The sequence below is a fragment of the Gymnoscopelus braueri genome (assembly GCF_963280865.1).
Source record: "Gymnoscopelus braueri genome assembly, chromosome: 14".
NCBI classification, from domain to species: Eukaryota; Metazoa; Chordata; class Actinopteri; order Myctophiformes; family Myctophidae; genus Gymnoscopelus; species Gymnoscopelus braueri.
The window spans coordinates 4,623,241-4,645,277 of NC_137619.1; the positions used below are offsets into that span (position 1 = coordinate 4,623,241).

The window sequence follows — 22,037 nt, forward strand, 5'->3', positions numbered from 1 at the left end:
TTCTGTTCTGGCCCCACAGTGGTGGAATGAACTTCCCACTGATGTTAGGACAGCAGAGTCACTGCCCATATTTCGCCGCAGGCTGAAAACCCACCTCTTCAGGAAACACTACCCTTCCTCTCTGCCTGACCTACTTGTTGTTAACTAGTTGTACGAACGCTTGTTTTCTATTGTTGTATTGTTTATTGGATCTTGTTTAGTCGATACACTTATTTGTTTTAGCTCATGCTCATTTGATTTAGCTATTTTGTCTCATCTGTTTAAGGAAATAGGTAGCTGATATATTGCACTTTTACCTTAGCGCTAGGTATACTCTTGGTTGCTTGTTTTTGCAGAAAATGCACTTAAGACTTCTGGTGATTAGTAGTTTAGTTCCCTACCTATGTTGAATACACTTATTGTAAGTCGCTTTGGATAAAAGCGTCTGCTAAATGACTGTAATGTAATGTAATGTAGAGGAACAGCAATGAGATTATGAAATGATGTCAGTGTATTATGGTGTATATTATTGATTTTTCAATATTAATACCACACTGTGGATTTGTTTTAACATACATACATACATACATAGTGTATGTTAAATGTATATTTCCGGCTTCTGTCATTTCTCTTTCTATTCCCACAACAATATACAGAAAGAAATGGCATATTTTGGACATAGTTTGAATGGTGATTAATCATGATAAATTCATTTTCAAGCTGTGATTAATATGATTAAACATTTTAATCGTTTGACAGCCCTAATATAAACACATCATCATTGCTCTTCTAGATGTATTCTATTACAAATAATCAGAAACACATAAAATAGACGCTGACAACAGTGTTTACGTTTTAATATGAGTTTATTGAGAGGCTGAATATGAACATTATGGGAGCTCTTTAAAGCACTGGTTCTCACACTTTTACAAGTCAAGGACCCCTACATTAATATGTATGTGGTTGTGGACCCCCATCTGTAAATGTGTTGTGCCAGGGACCCCCAGAAGAGAAGATTTGTGTTTAAAGAAATTTAAGATTATTCGAAATGTTCCAATACTTTCAAGATTTTTTACAAAATGTTTAAAAAATAGCAGATCTACAAGCTCGCAGTGCGGCACGAAGTGACGCTTGAATATCTGCAACTTATACAATATGGATAAAGTGGGTTAAATGATTGCTTTTTTTGCTGGAGACCCTCTGAAACCCCCCTCCAAGGACCCTATAAAGTAATGGTATCTGTCCCAGTGTTACATAGAATAGAGCAGAACACCACTGAATGTGGTGTCGTTGTCTGAGGAGTCACCATAGAGCCTGAAGGAACCACCACCTAAACGCATGGTAACTCTGTCTCCCTGCTCCAGCTCTAGGATCATTCCATTAGACACGTATATAACATGGTTACCATTATTCTTTGAAGCGTTAGCAATGAGTCTCTGCTCATTTTTATACATGTAGACTTTCACATACTCTGAATCCCTATCGCTACATGCAGTAAATCTGAACTGATAGACTCCTTTCCATGGTGCTGAGAAGATACCTGAGACAGAACAAACACACACACACACACACACACACACACACACACACACACACACACACACACACACACACACACACACACACACACACACACACACACACACACACACACACACACACACAGTGAATACTGTGTTAATAAACCCTCCTCTCATATTGTGTAAATTAGTTTCAACCAATATTTCATTCTTTGATCATGATGACACTTTTTAAACATTCTTTTAAAGATGTATTTAGATCAATGGTTCTCAAAGTGGGGTCCGGGGACCCCCAGGAGGTTCCAGGGGTTCCCCAGCAAAATGTGTTAATATAGCGTACAATCATTTCATCCACTTTAACCTTTTATACTTTGGCTATTCAAAAATATCAGATCTACAAGCTCATAGCGCGTCACTTCGTGCCACGCTATGAGCTTGTAGATCTGATATTTAAAAACAATCTTGAACGTATAAGTGACATTTTTTTAATACTTTTTTTTTAAGCAAACATTTTTAACATAAATCCTCTCTTCTGGGGGTCCCTGGTCCAAGACCAAATATATATCAATGTGGGCGGGGGTCTTTGAAATGAAAAGAGTTTGAGAACCACTGATTTAGATTGTACTGTAATGTATTTATGTCTGATAGCCTGTTATATAAGTTGTTTAATTAGTTGATAGTGTAAACCTAATTAACATAATGTAATCTCCACCTACCTGTAGATGGATTGTATGCGTTGCTGATGTTAGTGTGAACGATCTTGTAGATCAGAGTGGTTTCAATCCTAAACGGTCCAACTGGTCCACCCAAACCCACAGAGAAGGCCACCTTTGGTTTGCCTGTCAACACATCAACATTATCATATTGTTTAATATTATAAAAACATATTGTTGTCAGGAGGAAACCTTGTATGTCCAAAACCATTCCTTTTATTATTAATAACAAACATTTTAAAATAGTGAACATAGCTGATTTACAAGCTCACAGCGCGTCGCAATGTGTTGTGAGCTTTATAGATCTTCACTACTTTAGTGTCGACACTCTTGTATGATGAAGTAGGACATTAATTTACGAAAAAACAGAGATAAAAGGTTTCTGTCTGACAGCGACGATATATTATACTAACTGTGTGTGTGTGTGTGTGTGTGTGTGTGTGTGTGTGTGTGTGTGTGTGTGTGTGTGTGTGTGTGTGTGTGTGTGTGTGTGTGTGTGTGTGTGTGTCCGCGTGCAGTGGTGGAAAAAGTATTTGAATTTTTGATTTGTATACAAATCTTTTGAAAATAGCAGATCTACAAGCTCACAACGTGTTGTGAGCTTGTAGATCTGCTGTTTTCAAATGACTGAAATATATACAGAGCTTAAGGGCGCGCTCTCACCGCACTTTTATTTTACCTCTGGGGCAGAATCTGCTAATGCATTGTCAATGTAAATGCGTGGATTCACGCAAGAGCGGATTTTTCCGCTTGTCGCGCAGACCTTGCGTTTATCTGCTCTACACGACTTGTCCATTGGAAGCATAAAACTGCTGGAGGCAGGAGCTGATTTTCCCCCTCTGTCCAATCGGGTGAGTCGAAGGCGGACCGTCCCAAGACTCAGGAAGCAACATGGTGCTCAAGGCAGAAGGCGGTGCGGGCTACGGGGACGGTCTTGAATGTGAGTGACAGGTGCGTCACAGCGTTTTTTTAGAATCCACTGGCTGCAAAAAACTGTGGCCGCGCACAACCTGCGTTTAACAGCGGCCAGCCAACTTTTGGTGAGAGCGCGCCCTAAGTGGTCAATATGTTTTGGGATGATAATAATTTGGGAAATACTGAAGAAAGTAAAAATACCTCAAAATTGTACTTAAGTGCAGTACTTGGGTAAATATACTTAGTTACTCATGTATGTGTGCTCCACTCTAAAACCACTCTAAGCATCTACAATTTAATGCTGAATGTTTTTCCCAGAATAGAGATGCTAAAATCTACATTGTAGAAATGTGTTTAAAACAAGGCTCCTCCTTTAGTTTTTAACCAGGACTTTAGAATGACCAGCAGTGTTTACATAGAGTAGGCTAGTAGGTCTCTAATGACCAGCAGTGTTTACATAGAGTAAATGCTATGTTCTTCCTGTGCAGTGGTTTCAACCGTTGAGTTCTTGAAAGCAGAGATGTAGTTTGTTTAGGAATTTCTTCACTGCTCCTCTCAGTGAAGGGGAGATAGAAAATGCCCTGCCTAATGTCTGTGCGCCACTGAAAGCCTACTGTAGGTGCAAATGATGGCTTTACAATGTCCATTTACTGTATGTGTGGACATAGCAATGTTTTAAACGTTGTTTTCATTTCCACTGTAAAGGGACCACCTGCAGATACATGCAGGCTTGTCACAGCTCATTCTACTATCGCACTCACTGTTTGTGATGAGTCCCATTTCCTCCAATATAAAGCCTTCTAAAAGCATTACAAAATGTGTTCCTCTACTCCAGCTGTTACCTGATATTCTTGAACATGTGTTCTAAAAATGAGTGTACTGTGTGGGGGGTGTTTAATAAAACATGAAAATGACAATGACAACCTCTTCGATACCATTAATTTCAATTCTATGTTTTTATAGGCATTTCTGCAGGCTTTGTATAAGGTAGTGGTTCTACAAGCAAGCACATCAGTGCAGGTGATTTCAGAGTTACTTCTCTGAAACAAGAGTTACAAGGTCTTATAAATGTATTGTGAAAAAATTACAGCAATTCATTGAAAAATAAGAAATGTACTTTTACTTAAGTATTTTACTTAAGTGTTTTTAAAAGCATGTACTCTTGATTACTTAAAGGAGGAGTTCACCCAAAAAAATACTTATTTTCTATCAATTGCACACCCTATGAAGCCTTGAATCCATGGATTCTTTTTTGTTTTTGTCGCATTCCTAAGCTAATAATTTGATTCCCGTCTCCTACCGGCTAATGTATCCGGTAGGAGACACAAAGTAGATTATTTGTGTCTCCTACCGGCAATACACACGGTCATCAAATTATTGTCTTAGGAATGCCACAAAAACAAAAATAAATCCATGAAATCAAGGCTTCATAGGGTGTGTAATTGATAGAAAATAAGTAATTTTTTGGGTGAACTCCTCCTTTAAGTACATTTAAAAGCAAGTACTTTTTTACTCTTACTCGAGTAACATTTTGACTGAGCTACTTTTACTTGTAGTGGAGTAAATTTAACCAGGGAGTATCTGTACTCTTACTCAAGTACTGGGGTCGAGTACTCTGTCCACCTCTGGAGCAGGCTAGTAGGTCTCTAATGACCAGCAGTGTTTACATAGAGTAGACTAGTAGGTCTCTAATGACCAGCAGTGTTTACATAGAGTAGACTAGTAGGTCACTAATGACCAGCAGTGTTTACATAGAGTAGACTAGTAGGTCACTAATGACCAGCAGTGTTTACATAGAGTAGGCTAGTAGGTCACTAATGACCAGCAGTGTTTACATAGAGTAGGCTAGTAGGTCACTAATGACCAGCAGTGTTTACATAGAGTAGGCTAGTAGGTCACTAATGACCAGCAGTGTTTACATAGAGTAGGCTAGTAGGTCACTAATGACCAGCAGTGTTTACATAGAGTAGGCTAGTAGGTCACTAATGACCAGCAGTGTTTACATAGAGTAGACTAGTAGGTAACTAATGACCAGCAGTGTTTACATAGAGTAGGCTAGTAGGTCACTAATGACCAGCAGTGTTTACATAGAGTAGACTAGTAGGTAACTAATGACCAGCAGTGTTTACATAGAGTAGGCTAGTAGGTCACTAATGACCAGCAGTGTTTACATAGAGTAGGCTAGTAGGTCACTAATGACCAGCAGTGTTTACATAGAGTAGGCTAGTAGGTCACTAATGACCAGCAGTGTTTACATAGAGTAGGCTAGTAGGTCACTAATGACCAGCAGTGTTTACATAGAGTAGGCTAGTAGGTCACTAATGACCAGCAGTGTTTACATAGAGTAGACTAGTAGGTCACTAATGACCAGCAGTGTTTACATAGAGTAGACTAGTAGGTCACTAATGACCAGCAGTGTTTACATAGAGTAGGCTAGTAGGTCACTAATGACCAGCAGTGTTTACATAAAGTAGGCTAGTAGGTCACTAATGACCAGCAGTGTTTACATAGAGTAGGCTAGTAGGTCACTAATGACCAGCAGTGTTTACATAGAGTAGGCTAGTAGGTCACTAATGACCAGCAGTGTTTACATAGAGTAGGCTAGTAGGTCACTAATGACCAGCAGTGTTTACATAGAGTAGACTAGTAGGTCACTAATGACCAGCAGTGTTTACATAGAGTAGACTAGTAGGTCACTAATGACCAGCAGTGTTTACATAGAGTAGACTAGTAGGTCACTAATGACCAGCAGTGTTTACATAGAGTAGACTAGTAGGTCACTAATGACCAGCAGTGTTTACATAGAGTAGGCTAGTAGGTCACTAATGACCAGCAGTGTTTACATAGAGTAGGCTAGTAGGTCACTAATGACCAGCAGTGTTTACATAGAGTAGGCTAGTAGGTCACTAATGACCAGCAGTGTTTACATAGAGTAGGCTAGTAGGTCACTAATGACCAGCAGTGTTTACATAGAGTAGACTAGTAGGTCACTAATGCCAGTGGTTCTCACTTTAAGGGGGTCCCACTCTCAGAATAAGGGAGGTCCTTGTCTAAATGTAAGCAAACTAATGTACTGTATGTCAGAGCCAGACCAGAGCTGGCCTAATGTGATGAGTAACATGTTAAAATCTATTCTAAAAGAGATTGACAGACATGATCACAGAAATTTGGTCCATTGTTTTGTAGCCAGTAAAGTCAGGCTGATGCATTCTGTACAAAATTCAGATGATGGAGAGACTTTTGAGTAAGTGTACAGAGAGTTACAGTAGTCAAGGCATGAAGAAATAAAAGCATGAACTACTTTTTCAGATCAGGATAGAATATATTAGAATTAGGGAAATCTAAACAGACACTACATTACTCAATAGAAAGTGTCAAATACAGATCAGGATATTACATTGCATTGCAAGCATATTAAAGTATGGGGGCTGGGGGGGGCAGCACTAGTGTATGAACATTACTTGTGAAAATGCAATAAATCTACTGTGGGATCTTAGTTCACTAACTTCAGTAAAAGTAGGACAGACATTCTGAGATACTGGGGGGCTAGAGCATTCAAAGCATCAATCAAGTAAGAATGTTTTGATTGTTTTTATGTTTAATTTGCTAAACATACTGTACTTACTCCACAGTTTCTGCACTTTGTCCTCAGCAGCAGTCAGCTTGGTGGACAGCTGAGCATGGTGGGCTGAAATCAGATAAAACACTCATGCAGTTTTCCCATGTAGAAAGCTTAGCCACTCAAACATACAGTAAATTATATCAAAACAGCATCTATTCTCTGAGGCTGAGCTCAACCAAAGTAATTAACACCAAACTATTTTGTTATTTAGTTTTTCAACACTGTCCTCTCTCCTAGCTTCATTCACTGAACATCTCCTGTTTAAATTACCTTCACTTTCTTCCTTCAAGTCTTGGATCTGGCCCTCACAGGTAGTCTGGTCGCTGTTTTGTTTTAGTTTAGTTGTATGAAGTGTTACATGGCTAATGACCAAAATAAACTATTACAACTACTATTACTGCTACTAAATTACATGAGTCCAGAGTAGGTGTCAGCTAGTCCATCGTCACATTGCTCATAAAATCAGATCACAAACAGCATCTATTTTTGTGAGCTTAACTGAAGTAAACAACCCTGAAGAAAGTATGTATTTTATGTTTTTCAACAATACCCTCTACAAGCATTTACTAACACTTTCCTGTTCAAATTACCTTCACTGTCTTTCTTCAAGTCATCCACCTTGGTCTCACTAGCAGTGAGTGTGGTCTTCAGGTCGTCCACGTTGTTCTCACTAGCAGTGAGTCTGGTCTTCAGGTCGTCCACGTTGTTCTCACTAGCAGTGAGTCTGGTCTTCAGGTCGTCCACGTTGTTCTCACTAGCAGTGAGTCTGGTCTTCAGGTCGTCCATGTTGTCCTCAGCACTAGCAGTGAGTCTGGTACTAGCAGTGAGTCTGGTCTTAAAGTTACTCAATTTATCAGCCATGTCTGAAACATATCACAAAGAAAGTTACATGTTAAACTATGAAACATTTTAAACATACACAGTATCAGTCTGTACCAATACAACTTCTTTTAACTTATTTTTGAACAATAAGCATATAGCATCTTGACCGTCCTAACCTGAACCCTGCACCCGGAGTTCAGTCACTAAGTTCCTCTGCTCCTTGGATTCTGCCTCGCTGGCTGCCACCTTTTTCTCCATGAACTCCAGCATCGCTCCCTGTTTTGACACGGTGTCTCCCAGGCTTCGCACCATGTCTAACAGCTGTCTCAGCACAGTCCAGTTGTCAGGCATTGGGGGGGAACCTGGTTCAACATTGTCACTCTCCGTAGCCGATTCACTCTTTCCTTGAGCCGCAGCCTAATTTAATCGATTCAAAGGGATAAAACACAATAAAGCTAGAGAGCTTTTTGCCATTGTGTTGCTTTGAGTGTAAGTGTGTGTAAACTGAGTGCCACATGTTGTGGGGTAGAGGGTGGGAGGTTAGTAGAGAGAAGTATTGATTATATTCTATAATATCCAAAGTACAAGATAACAGAAATAAGAATAACAACATGGGTACAGTATGGAGCGTGCTAGAACTCAACTAATTTCTGGATATAATTGGGTCAAGCTGCTATTCAACCAGCCCTATATGGGTGACTTAAATTCGACTTAAGGCTTGTAGGTAGTTACCTACAAGCAACACATATATAATACATATATAACCTATATAATAATAACTAGAAAAGTGTGCTCCGCGGGGCACAGGTCTCCGCCAGGCCGGGTTGCCTACCCAGGGCCCGCAAACTTTGGAAGTCAGTAATAGCCACTTGGAATGGGATCGGAAAAATCTAAGTCATAATTATCTTTTTTTCTTTTTACTACATTTTTTCCCTCGATTTTGTAACCCTTATTTTTCACCCGGTGCCAATTTTCTAAGTGATCCTGGGCACTACACTCCCCTCCTAGGGAGGCCAGGGCCGAGCTCATGCCTCCTTCAATGCATGAGAGCCAACTTACCTTCTTATCACCTGACAGGGGAGAGTTTCCCTGGTTGGACGTAGCGCGTGGAAGGAACACGTTATTCCAACCAGTTCCTTTCCCCTCCATCAGTCGCCCCGGCTGTCATGGGGAAGGCAGTATAGTGACCAGGATTACTACATGTTATTGTGAGGGTATTAACTACCCTGAGAGACACGGGGAGAACATGCAAACTCCACACAGAGTAGGCCCTTTCGCCAACCCCACCTAGGGAATGGGCGCTGATGACGCGGAGGAGAAGACACGCCCCCAGTGCCCACAGCGTCCCCGGCAGGAATCGAACCCAGGACCTTCTAGCTGTGAGGTGACAGCGCTACCGACTGCACCACCGTGCCCCCTAAGTTATACATCTTGAGCACAAATATCCTACAGATAATGTGTAACAATTTGTGTGAGTTTTTGATTACATCTGTGTTATAGTAGCAAAAATGTGCTGAAATATGAGAAAAATCTAAATGCCGGAAAATGTAATCTGGCACAATCTGGCCCATATGGGGAGTGATGATCCAAGGAACCCATGGAAAAAAATACTTGTATTGTACGACCTGTGGTTCAGGAATTATTGGCCAACACGTTAAGGCCAATTTGAAATAATTTAGGGTGGAAGCTCTTCCTTGGCCTACTGTGTGCGTGCATGCAAAGTTTCCCAGCAATCAGGCACTGCATTCATGATTTGTGGCATTTTGTGCAACATGGACCACTCCTGCAAACCTTTGAAGCCAATCCTAGCCAATCGGAATGGAATGGGAGAAATGTAACGGATATGTCTGGATCACATGACTGCAGAGATAAAGTGTACCGAATTGCGAGAGGTTTGGATCAAATCTGTAGGAATAGTAGCAAATAATGGGTTTTGCTAAAATCTGCCTCATGGTGGTGCTATAACAGGTTGATGACCCTCCAGGGAGGGAGCGTGAAAAGTTTCACACCGATCGGTCCAACGGAGCTGGAGATTAGCTGTTCACACACACACACACACACACACACACACACACACACACACACACACACACACACACACACACACACACACACACACACACACACACACACACATGGACGGACGGACGGATGGACGGATGGACGTACAAGGGCGAAAACATAGTCTCCGGCCACGGCCTTTAAGCCTGGTGGCGACAATAACTGCTGTAGAGTATAGAAACAAGTCCTTTCCTATACAGCTGTACAGCTGTATAGGAAAGGACTACAACTGTGTCACAACTGCTACAACTGTGTCACTGACCATAGAAAAGTAATCGACAAGATATTTGGGTACCACATTGTTCACAACAGGCCACTGTGAACCGCACATATTTTTACCACTGATACCACTGATACCACCTCTTCCACTCTGAGCCACTTTACGCTAATAAAATAAGCAGGGAGGAGCTAAGTTAAGGGTGAGTTAAGGGTGAAGTTGATTAATTAATTTTGAGAGGTCTTCAGTTTCTTTCAGTCATGTGGCCTATTAGTCGCCACATGACAATAGAGCATCGCAATTCCCGCCCACTTCCTGGTTTTTCCTGGTGCCGGAAGAAAAAACTCAATGCATTTTTCCCATTGACATTTGCAAAAATATTTATATCTATTAATTTAAGCCTCGAATCAAGCCATCATGACATCACATGAATCATGACCATAAAACGTTTTTTTCTGTGATTTTATTTTATTTTATATTTATTTATATGATATACTATATTTAATAAATACCCTTGTTTTGCCGTTTAAAAAATAAATAAATCACAGAATCAAACGTTTTATGGTCATGATTCATGTCATGTCATGATGGCTTGATTCGAGGCTTAAATTAATAGATATAAATATTTTTGGAAATGTCAATGGGAAAAATGCATTGAGTTTTTTCTTCCGGCACCCGGAGGGGGCGGGAACTGCGATGCTCTATAGGCCAATACACAGTTTTTGGATTGTTTTCATAGACCTGGCTGCTTATTTCTCTCGCAAAATTTGGCAACACTGTGCGTTGAGAGAGCCAATGGAATAGCTGAAACAAACGTCATTTTGATCTGAACTTTGACTGCGTAGGGGGTGGGCTGACTGCCGTCATGGGAGTGGTAAGGCTCTGAGGGGAAGCTACCACAACGTTTAGTGTAGTGTAATTGTGTGATTTTCATAATGTTGCTGATGTCTGAGGTGGGCGGGTCCTTGGGTACCGTCAGGATGATCACTGACGTCATAGAAAGTAGGTTTGTTTCCCTGCCTCCATCCCTGTTTTTTTCTACAGGCAGGTCTTTAGGTGATTTTCACCCAACGTTAGTGATAGAGGCTAAAAGAAAATCCCATACTCCCACAATGGTCAGCTGAAGCAATTAGACTGTGCCTTCACTGGACAAGGCTCACATGTCCCAGGAATGGGTGGACCAAAGGAAAAGTTCCCAGCTCCATTAATTTCTTTTTTGGAATATATATTTTTTAACAATACCCACATCTTTCACCGATTTTGCTGCTAATATGATATCTATTTTTTTTTGTAGAATTTCATGTTGAAATATTAACTCTATAAACGCCATTGACTCGAAAACGCGTCAATTGCTACTTAATCCACCCACGCCGTCGACGCGTTAGACGCGCGTTCATTGTTTAATCTCTGATTGCGCTATGCTGCTTAATATTCAATCTTGGTTTCGAGTTCCACTTACTTCACCCACATCTGCATCCGGTTTCATGACCTGGGTTCCGTTTCCGGTTTTCATTTTTTTTCCCCGGTCATTTTCGTCCAGAATAGGGGGAAACACGGTTTTCACACGGTATAATAAACGAACGGACAGGTTCTCTTCTATAATCTATGGTCTGGGTGACGATCAGTCATCGCCGTCGTGTATCACATCGTAATTTTGGCCGATCAGACAATCTGAGACCACGTCACATCCGTTTTGATGTATTTCACTGTTTGACTGGGTGTGTGGGGTGCGAGTGACTCAACGAGCTGATCAAGCTGTCATTTGCTGCTCTCTAGTGGCGGATTTGTGCTGTGTCTTTAAAAAAGCACTCTGATAATTTATTTTCATGAAAAATTACAAAATATACAAATAAAAAAACACGAAAATTGCTGGCACTGGGGGAGTACTTTATGAAAATACTCTGGCAGTCAAAGAGAGTACCTCAATTTGCCATGTATTGTTGTACTTCTAGGGTTTAGAGCACTTCTATCTATTAAAGTGAACAGCCAAAGCCAAGTATTTATAATGAGGAACTTGTTCAATGGAAGCCAATCGTCTTTTATACTCGAACACCTGTGACAGAGGCCCTGGGAGTGACCACCTCTTCGTCGTGAGGAGAGCTCAACGTCGGCACTCACAGCCACGGTCTTAAAATACCAGTGTGACGTCAGCAGTCACGCTGGATTGTTACATTCTTCATGCCGTGCTCCGAGTCGGAGCCTTCGACATGTAACACAGAGACACGGTGTGAAGATGGGCGATGCTCAGAGGGTGAAACCTGAGACAATAGGGCCATTGAACCAATCAACACCTTTCATGCAAATGTTGAGGCTGCATGTAAGCTAATCTCCACGCCCCCAAAACGGAAACACACACAAAGTAACCCGTTTGTGATATAATTTTAACCATTTAATGACTCTAAATCTGTTGGAATGAAAACCTTCTTCAACATTCGAACTCTGTTAATATGGGAAAAAACGCAACCATCCAAAAAAGAAATAAACGTATTTTCCTTGTTTCTACTGTTTAAAAACGGCCGAGTTGTGGAATGTTCCTTCAGCCTCAGTCACATATAGTCTGGTAACAAATGAGAGAAAGATAGGTACCCAGGTACCAATGTGCCAACTGCTGCTGCTATTATACTGTATTGTGTTCTGACGGCCCGGGCGCTGTGCCACTGCACCCTGCACCTCCAGGTCAAAAGTAGTTCCTGTGGGTATGGTGGGCCTGTTTATACCCAAATGACATCCTTGAGTCATGGCTGTCATTTGGGTATAAACACAACACTGTTCTATTTGAATAAGCTGCCGGTTGGGAAGGAGGTTAGCCATGGTTCACATGCCGCTCGTCTGTCACAAGCGCCAGACGTTCCTGTTTTTTGCAAATTGTACATTTACAACCCGTACATCTATATAAACATTCAGATTTCAAATATAAAGTGCTTACCCCAAAGCTTACCCCAAAGCCACGGATGTAACAAGTTAAAGCGCCCGGGTCTAAGTACCCGTATCTTCCGTATTGTTCAACAAAAAGCATTTTAATCCAATCGGTGGCCATTTTATTTTTTTAATACATTTTTTTATAATGTATCAGAGTGCAATACACCTCCCAAACAGGGGTCATCAACATGTCCGTACATGGCAAGACATGTCTATGGCACATTTTTTTATTTTGAAAAAAACATCTAAATATAGCCTTTATATTTTCTTCATTATAATGTAGAAAAATGTGTTTGAATAACTTTGGTGACTCGTAAAGCTCATTACATGTGTTGCAGGAGATTTTTAGTAGGCCTATTGCCACCCATTTCGGATGCTGTCAATCAGTGCATCTTCTCTTTTTTTTCAGTCAGTGCTTTTCTAGGGGAGATCGCGCTATGGGTGGCGGCGGCCACCCTTGCCTCTACAGTGAATACGCCACTGCTGTCAATGCACTGAATGGGACATTATCACATTTAATCAGACTATTGATTGGTCTAAATAGGTGAGTTACTGACCTACCGACGGGCCTCAGTAGGTGTTTTGTATAAAGTATAATATTGTACCGCGACGGAGGTGTGCCGTCTCAAGCGAACCACGAGAGGCACCACCGAGCGAGAGAGTTGCCGTGCCGAACGTTGCGAAGGTCTCTTGAGTCGACTCAGCGCTGTCCGAGTTATGTACCGATAGAGTTATGTACCGATAGAGTCATGTACCGATAGGCACAGAGTGGTAAATCATGCTTTGGGGCGAGCGCTTGCCCCAACTTTTATCAACCCACAGAATAACGACGAAACACCAATCAATCAATAGTCTGATTAAACGTGATAATGTCCCATTCAGTGCATTGACAGCATCCAAAGCCGGTGCTATTGCACATGGTACCTGTACACACAATTGCATGAGGTGAAGACAACAAGACATTATTGCTATATTTGCCTCAATTCTGTGAATATAGCTAAATGTGCTTTAAAAAAACGTTTCTTTTTTTCAGGACAACGGATTAATGGAGTGTATGTGGTCAGACAATGAAATAATCAACGGCAACGGCATGCGAGAGACCACAGTGAAAAAATGTGCAGGAAAAGAGCAAAAACAAAAGGCATGTCATCTGTTCCGATAAGGGGTCATCATCATGCAAGCTTGTAATAGACATTTCCATAAATATTTTATTTTTGCCACGGACATGCAAAACGAGTAATCAGTAATATTACCAGAATCACATAGGCCTAGCCCTAAATAAACACAGTGTCTACTCTATTCCACAGCGCTACACATTTTAAAACAAGCCACTTATCAATTTTTTAAAAATGTATTATTATTAGGGGGGGAAGGCCGATCTACAAGCTCACAACACATCACAGCATGTTGTGAGCTTGTAGATCAGTAATCTTCTTTTTAGCCTACAATGACATGCCCAAAATTGAAAATTGGCATGTCAGGGTTTAAGTGGTTAGCTATACTTTCGCAAACCTGGAGACTGGGAAGTTATCCACTGTACGTATATACTGGCAGGTGGCAGTCCTGAGACAGGCATTACATGTGGCATCATGGTCCAAGTATATTCCATGTTTGGGATTTCAATAATTGGGTCTTATCACGTTATCAGTACAGACAGTGCTTCCATCTTACATTGCAGGAGCAAAAGGGCCGTACTTGAGGACAGGAAGAGATTAAGTTCTACCAGCTAAACTAGTTTTGTGTTAGTCAACTTTAATAGCTGTGGTTTCCATAAAGGTGAGGTTCGTGAGAAAGGCTAAGGTGTGCCGAATCGAACAATGGAAAATGACGTGAGAGTCAAGACAGGTAATTAGTATGTACAGCACACGATGAGTGATTCATGAAGGGCATGGCAGGATCTAAAGGAATGCAATGTCACAATAGTTTGATGCAAAGGTGCCTAACTTTGATCAGAGGTGAAGAGGAGGTCTTATGGTGAGGCTGTGGATCAAGGGTTTCCATGGACTATGTTTGTGGAGTGCTACTATGATTATTATTGTTATTATTGGACACTTTGAAACGCTTTCTCTCCACTGACATAAATCAACTTTACTTTTTGACAATTTGAGGGATAGTAGAGCGGATAAAAGCAATATTTAGGGAGAATCGTTCACTTGGTGATACAAGCGTGAAACTTGGTACAGATCATCTTTAGAGGTCATTTATCGATTTTTTTAATCGAGCCACTTGAAAATCAAAGATGGCGGCCATTTTTCAAGATGGCCGACATCTTAGTGGGCAGTTAAGTGATATGATGGTTTATTTGGTGATACAAGCATGAAAATTGGCATGAGCAGTCTCTGTGGGTCACTTGACAATAGGCCACCCACAGCTACTTGAAATTTCAAGATGGCGGCCATTTTTCAAGATGGCCAACACTTTAGTGGAGCAATTAAGTTATATAATGGTTTATTTGGTGATACAAGCATTAAATTTGGCATGAGCAGTCTCTAAGGGTTGCTTGACAAGAAAACACTCCCAGCCACTTTACATTTCTATTTTCAAGATGGCCGCCCCCTGGATCCTCAAAAGATACATTTTCTCATAGAAATTTATGTTTTTTTTTCTTTAAGGACGATTATACGATTATTATTATTATGCTAAAGAACAACTTTTAACACATCACAATATAGTTGTGTTGATTTGTTGATCATAGATAGATTAGATAAGAGTGAATATCTGCACTACCAGGGCACACTGGTGATATATCACTGCTGTTAAACTCAGAGTGGGGTTCAATGTCAGCTAATTGAAAGTTGGTATCCCAAATGCTGTCTAATTTACCCCAAAACAGTTAGATAGCCGCACCTGAATTGACAGGTTGTGCCAGCACGGGAGAGCCGAGCCAAGGTTAATGGGGTTTTAGTTAACCGGATGGTGTACAGATCGCTCAGGATTTAAATGGCATTGGATGAACGATCGAACTAAGTGTAGGGTTAAGGCACGAACTTAGTTGTATCCCATACATCAAAGTGCTTGGTAAAAGGTGGTAAAAGGATAAACCCTCGGCCTCTGCCTATGCTGCAGACATGGCAGAAGCCATCATAACAGTTGTGAAAACTAACTGGGACAGATGTTTAATTTGTCAGCAGGTCACCAAGGAAAAACTCATTCAGCCGAGTTTATTCAACAGAGAGCACGATCGTACTGGTTATGATACCATTGCAAGAAATGTTCCATTATTTCATAAGATCAATGCTCTGCCTATCTTACTTAGTCCAACCCGACTAGATGAAGGTGATGGCATAGAAAGCACATCGACAAGAAACAGAGCAAAATATAATTCAAGCTGTAAACTTAGGTTCAACAACACAGAGCTGGAAAGGGCCCAAAAGAGAGCATCTACATCTGCTGAAGACACTGAAGATACCAAAGATATCCATGTCAAGAGGCCAAGAAGATCTAATGTATGACCGGTCCAGCGATGTCACAACTGTGAACGAGGCCAGGCTTGATCTCTTTGCCAGAAAGCAAAGACAATATGACTTGATCCCACCAACTCAAGCAGCACTCAAAGAGCATGCCAAACATGCTTCTTATGAGGCTGGATACGTGTGGGGACAGGCATTGAAGCGACATCCACAAATGCAGAGCCCATCTGACTGGGGATGGGTGGAACAGGACGAGAAGTGGAAAGTCTTCTGGACTCCACTTCCACCTATTGCGGAGAGTTGTTGGGAGTTGACCAAATGTGGGTGCTCCAAGGCATGTACTGGAAGGTGTAACTGCTTCAGATATGGACTCAGTTTCACATGCCTATGTAGTTGCCCCTGCTAGAACCTATTTGCATGTTTATTTTGCCAGAGTTATTCCCTGTTGTCCTCTGTGTTTTCAAGTGGAGGCCTATGGCTCGGCTTCCCCTCGTCACATCGACGCATCATGTTTTACTTTTTATCTAGTCTATTACTGTGTAATTTTCAGTTGTTACTTTGTAACATTGCTTCCACTGCCTTCCACTGCCATATCTAACAGTGAAGCACATTTTCAGTTTAGTTCCTTAGTATCGTTTGTCATGGTTCCGTGGCTATTGCCATTCAGTATTAGCCATTACTCATAATTTTGGAGCACTGTCCGTTCAGCACCACAACTGTGCTTATCAGCACCACAACTGTGCTAATTTATTCATCTTATTTTTTGTTTCCCCACCCCTTAGTATTTTAGTTAGTAGTTTAAAAAAAACAATATATATATATATATATATATATATATATATATATATATATATATATATATCCTCCCTTGTGACTGTTACCTTGTCGTGGTAAGGGAGCTTGTTTAGGCCTACCTCAGTGAACCCTGAGAGCTATGCCGGTGGGAGGCAACTCCTGACAGGTCTTACCAAACTGGACAGGTCGTGGGCGAGGAGTCAGACAAAACACAGTCAAACAACCTCTCTTGACAGAGCTTTTTGAGGAACCCAATACATTTCTATGAGAAAAGGTATCATTTAAAGATTGACATCTTGAAATTTCAAGTGGCTGTGGGCGGTTTCTTGTCAAATGACCTTTTGAGACGGCTCATGGCAATTTTCATGCTTGTATCACCAACTAAATGATTTCTTAAAGGTATCATGACATTCATTTTCACTTTTTTTATTTTCAATGTTTTATTTGGGGTTTTATGACCTCAATTACACCCAAAAAACCTGAACTTAAAACATTCAGTGGATTTTCTGTGGTCTGGGGTTTTCTGAATAATTAGGCTGAAAAGTAATCTGAGCTTGGCCCTTCGACAGTGAGGTCACTGTCGAATAATCCCGCCCACTCTCCACCTCGCCCCTCCCCTCCCCTATCCTTTCCTTTGGGGGGGGGCGGAGCAGAGGCGATGATTGACAGGCAAAATCCCTCACCAGCGACACCCGCAGGCAAAGATTTCTTTTTTCATTGCAGTTGAAAAGGCTTTAGAAATGTGAGAGAAAAACACCTGCCATGGATCACTGGAATGGAATTTTCACTTAATACTTTTTGTACACTTTTGAAGGACCAGGACAAAGACTTTGAATGTGGTGTAAAAGTGAATGTCATTAAACCTTTAAGCTTAACTAGTCCACTAAGGTGGTGGCCATCTTGAAAAATGGCCGCCATCTTGACATTTCAAGTAGCTGTGGGTGGCTTATTGTCAAGTGACCCACAGAGACTGCTCATGCCAATTTTCATGCTTGTATCACCAAATGAACCATTATATAACTTAAATGCTCCACTAAAGTGTTGGCCATCTTGAAAAATGGCCGCCATCTTGAAATTTCAAGTAGCTGTGGGTGGCGTATTGTCAAGTGACCCACAGAGACTGCTCATGCCAATTTTCATGCTTGTATCACCAAATAAACCATCATATCACTTAACTGCCCACTAAGGTATCGGCCATCTTGAAAAATGGCCGCCATCTTGGATTTTTGAGTGGCTCGATTAAAAAAGTCAAAGAGTTGACCTAAAGGAATGTTCATGCCAATTTTCACGCTTGTATCACAAAGTGAACGATTGTTCCTACTATCCGCTCTACTAGGAGTCTTGTTGTCTTGTTGTCCTCAAATGATGCAATTCTATAGAACTGCATTCTATCATCTCAAAAACATCTCCAAACTCCACCCCCTTCTAACCCTGTCAGATGCAGAGAAGCTTGTCCATGCTTTTGTCTCCTCTAGACTGGACTACTGCAACGCACTCTTCATTGGGATTTCTGGCAAAAGTATTCAGAAGCTGCAATACATCCAAAACAGCGCTGCCAGGATCCTAATGAGAGTGCGTAAGCATGATCATATAACACCTATCCTATTTTCACTGCACTGGCTCCCTGTCTCAGCCAGGATCGACTACAAGGTCCTACTAATCACCCACAACTGCATAAATGGACATGCCCCTCCCTACCTAAAGGAATTAATTAAGCCCCCACAAACTTCCACCCGCACCCTCAGATCTACGTGCAGATTCCTCCTCGATGTCCCTGGTACAAATCTACGTACTATGGGGGACCAGGCCTTCTGCTCGACAGCGCCGCACCTATGGAACAGCCTTCCTATTGACCTGAGAGGACCACAGACCCTGGACTATTTTAAAATAGGCCTGAAAATGTCTTTGTTTCAGAGGGCATTTTCCTGTTGAATTGTTATTTAGTCACATTATTTAGTGCCACATTTTACCATGTGGCACTCTGAGATTCCTTGTGAATGAAAAGCGCATTACAAATCAAATGTATTATTATTATTATTATTATTATTATTATTATTATTATTATTATTATTATTATTATTATTATTTACCGTACATGATTGCTTCACAACATACAATACCACAAATCTCCTGCAACATATTAATGAGCAAAGAGTGCCACTGCCACATGTTTGTCCATTTACGGACATGTTGATGACCCCTGGTTCAGAAGGAGCTATTTGCTACCAAAGGCAAAGGAGGGCAGAACTGGACAATTAAAGCTGGTTGTGGTTAGTTGAGAGACAGTGACTGCGGTTACATGGACAGTTATACCGTTTGAATCGGTATATACCAATCGAAATTTACCATATAAACACTTTATTCCGAACGCTCCTCTCTGTTTGGAATACATGCATTCTTCATGTCCGTGCTGGCGTGCTTAGTAGTGCTGTCAGAATTGGCCGAAAATTACCTATCAAATCTCGAATTTGTATTATTTTCAATATGAAATATTGTATGCTGCAAAACTTTAATTCAAAGACTGCATCAGTCTATTTATGTCTCTGTATGCGTCGGCCACGGTTGGTTTCGAGAAGCGCTCGCTCCTGCGGGATAAAATGAATGATTCATATTCCATAGCGTCATTTAATAAGCTTATATACTGTAATGGTTAAGTCCAAACTTGTCAAGGAGAACGGACACTCTGAGGATCTGAGCCTGTGATGGAGGAACAATCTTTTACCTGCCTTGACACAATCAAAATAATCTATTCAGTCGTTTGAAACGTTTAAAAAAATATATACAATTAAGGTAGCATACATGAGAAATGTGACAAGTAGTAGAATAGCCTAGGTTTTATCGTGTCTGGTACCAATACAAAAAAAGGAACTGGTCTTAACTTGTAGATCTGCTAGATCTGAAGTCGGAAAAAAACTCCACCGCGGAGGCACAAGGGGGCTATTGCCTCCTCCCCATGCCCACCAGGGGAAGCTCCGCCCAGGGTAGTGGGGCCGGGCGGCCCCTGGACCATGCCCGGGCGTAGGCGGGAACCACTCTGCTCATGTCAAAAGTTAAATTCCGAATGAATGCTTTGGGTCGTGTAAACGAGGAATACTTTTATTCAGGTTCCATGTAAACTGTTGGGTATGAATCTCTGTTCGGAATGAGTTAATTCTAAATGAATAAATATTGAATTGAATTTTTGAATTGAAAAGTTTATTATCGAATATTGCAATAAATTGCAATTTAAAACAATATAATAAATGAAAGCAAATAATTCTGATTAACAGTTAAAAAAAAAAAAAGCATATTCGAAAAGGAGTGAGAAGAAGCATAACTTATTGCTCCCACCCCTTCACCATCAATAATAAATATCACAACAAGCTTCCGTGCTGGTCCACTTCTACCTACAGTAATGTAATATTGTCCATGTAACCGCAGCCATGTGTTTCAAAGTGTCCAATAATGACAATAACAACTATAATAACAATCCACAATCATAATCCATGGTAACCCCCCATCCACAGCCTCCTCCAACCTAAAGGTTATCTCACCTCTGATCAAAGTTAGGTACCTTCGCATTAAACTATTGTGACACTGCATTCAAGGTAAGATGGTAAGATGATTATTTTGCATGTCCGTGACAAAAATGAAATGAAAGATGAAAATGTCCATCACAAGCTGCCATGGTGATGACCCCTGCTCCCAACCGATAGGGTCGCGTAGTTGAAAGCATCGGAGAAAATTCTGAAAAAATGGCCGGCTTTTTATTGAACAATACGGAAGATACCGGTACCTAGACCCGGGCGATTTAACATGTAACATCAGTGGCCGTGGGGTAAGCACTTTATATTTGAAATCTGAAAGTCTATGTAGATGTACTGGTTGTAAATGTAAACATTAAAAAAAAAAAAAAAAAGTAGCGCCATGACTGTCATGGTATCATGTTTCAGGGGTAGGAAGGAGGTAAGGAGAGAGACAGAGAGAGAGCGAGAGGGGGGAAAAATCACGCCTGACTCTGTTTTTGACGGCTTGGTTGATTTAGTCATGATTCAGTCATGATTTAGTCATGAAAAATAGATAATAGTTGCTCAATCTTTCGTTTGGGGTATTTTCGGAACCCCAAGAGGGCACATATGGAACCAAATGGACCCCGACGTGAAATAGGGCACTACATTCGCCTATAATAAATGTCAGAAAAGATCAGCATTCATTCCATTTTCTCCTCCTACTGTTAGTGTGAATATAATAATAATAATAATAATAATAATAATAATAATAATAATAATAATAATAATAATAATAATAATAATATGCATATTCCTCCAGTCAGTCAGAGGGGGTCGAAGGATAAAAAAAAAAAAATCACAGCAGGACGACTGGTAACTACATAGTGAACCATTACCATAAGAAACAATATAGTCTGGTAACACGTGACAGAAAGATAATCATCTTACCATAAGAAACAATATAGTCTGGTAACAAATGAGAGAAACATCATCATCTTACCATAAGAGCTTCAAGTTGAATGTCTGTAGAGAAAATCGGGAAACTGTTGAAAGGAATGACTTTTGAACCTTTCTCTGTTCGTCAATGACACTGGTTCTAAACGGCGGGTCCGGAGTACTGAACTGATTCCCCAACGGAGTCTATCTGTCATATAACTTACAGGCGATGTGCTCTTATAGTAACATGAGCCAAAGCACGTTGCACAGTACAACGTGAAAGTGGCAGAGAGGACTGATGATTGGTTAACGTAGGGTGACATTTTCAGGGTAAGCCAATCAGAGACGGAGTTGGGCAGGTCTTGCCTTATGGGGAAAATCAGCCTGATCTAGTATGAGAGTGAGGACACTCACATAGACTCCCATTGTAAGAATGGAATGAGGAAATGTTCTGTCTATCTCAATGAGGAAGTTCCAATGGTTGGAACTACAGTCCATAGCAGCCCGCTTTGCGGCGAGATCAAAGCGTGACGGAACTCTCTCTCTCTATGGGTCTGAGAAATACTTCCTCTGAGGTGGAAAGTCTGGTGTAGCGAGGTTAGGAAAATACACACACACACACACACACTTGCAAACACAC

General features: G+C 40.9%; 1 protein-coding gene across 1 annotated transcript; it reads right to left on the reverse strand.

The window, feature by feature from the left end:
* Positions 1 to 826: 826 nt before the first annotated feature.
* LOC308100818 (uncharacterized protein) lies at positions 827 to 21,596 on the reverse strand. Its single transcript, XM_080449944.1, has 6 exons — positions 21,462 to 21,596; positions 7,748 to 7,988; positions 7,340 to 7,612; positions 6,753 to 6,815; positions 2,216 to 2,338; positions 827 to 1,519 (listed from the first exon to the last, which is right to left on the reverse strand). The coding sequence occupies exons 1-6, from the start codon at positions 21,462 to 21,464 to the stop codon at positions 1,230 to 1,232; spliced, it is 993 nt and encodes a 330-aa protein (XP_080306070.1). The 5' UTR covers positions 21,465 to 21,596; the 3' UTR covers positions 827 to 1,229.
* Between the last annotated feature and the right edge of the window lie 441 nt (positions 21,597 to 22,037).

What these genes read in the sequence shown, in the direction of transcription:
- LOC308100818 (XM_080449944.1), bottom strand. An exon ending in CTTGAAGAAAGACAGTGAAG is followed by an intron (nt 6,816 to 7,339) that starts GTAATTTGAACA and finishes ATCTGATTTCAG; the next exon opens with CCCACCATGCTCAGCTGTCC. An exon ending in CGCATACAATCCATCTACAG is followed by an intron (nt 1,520 to 2,215) that starts GTAGGTGGAGAT and finishes GTTCTGTCTCAG; the next exon opens with GTATCTTCTCAGCACCATGG.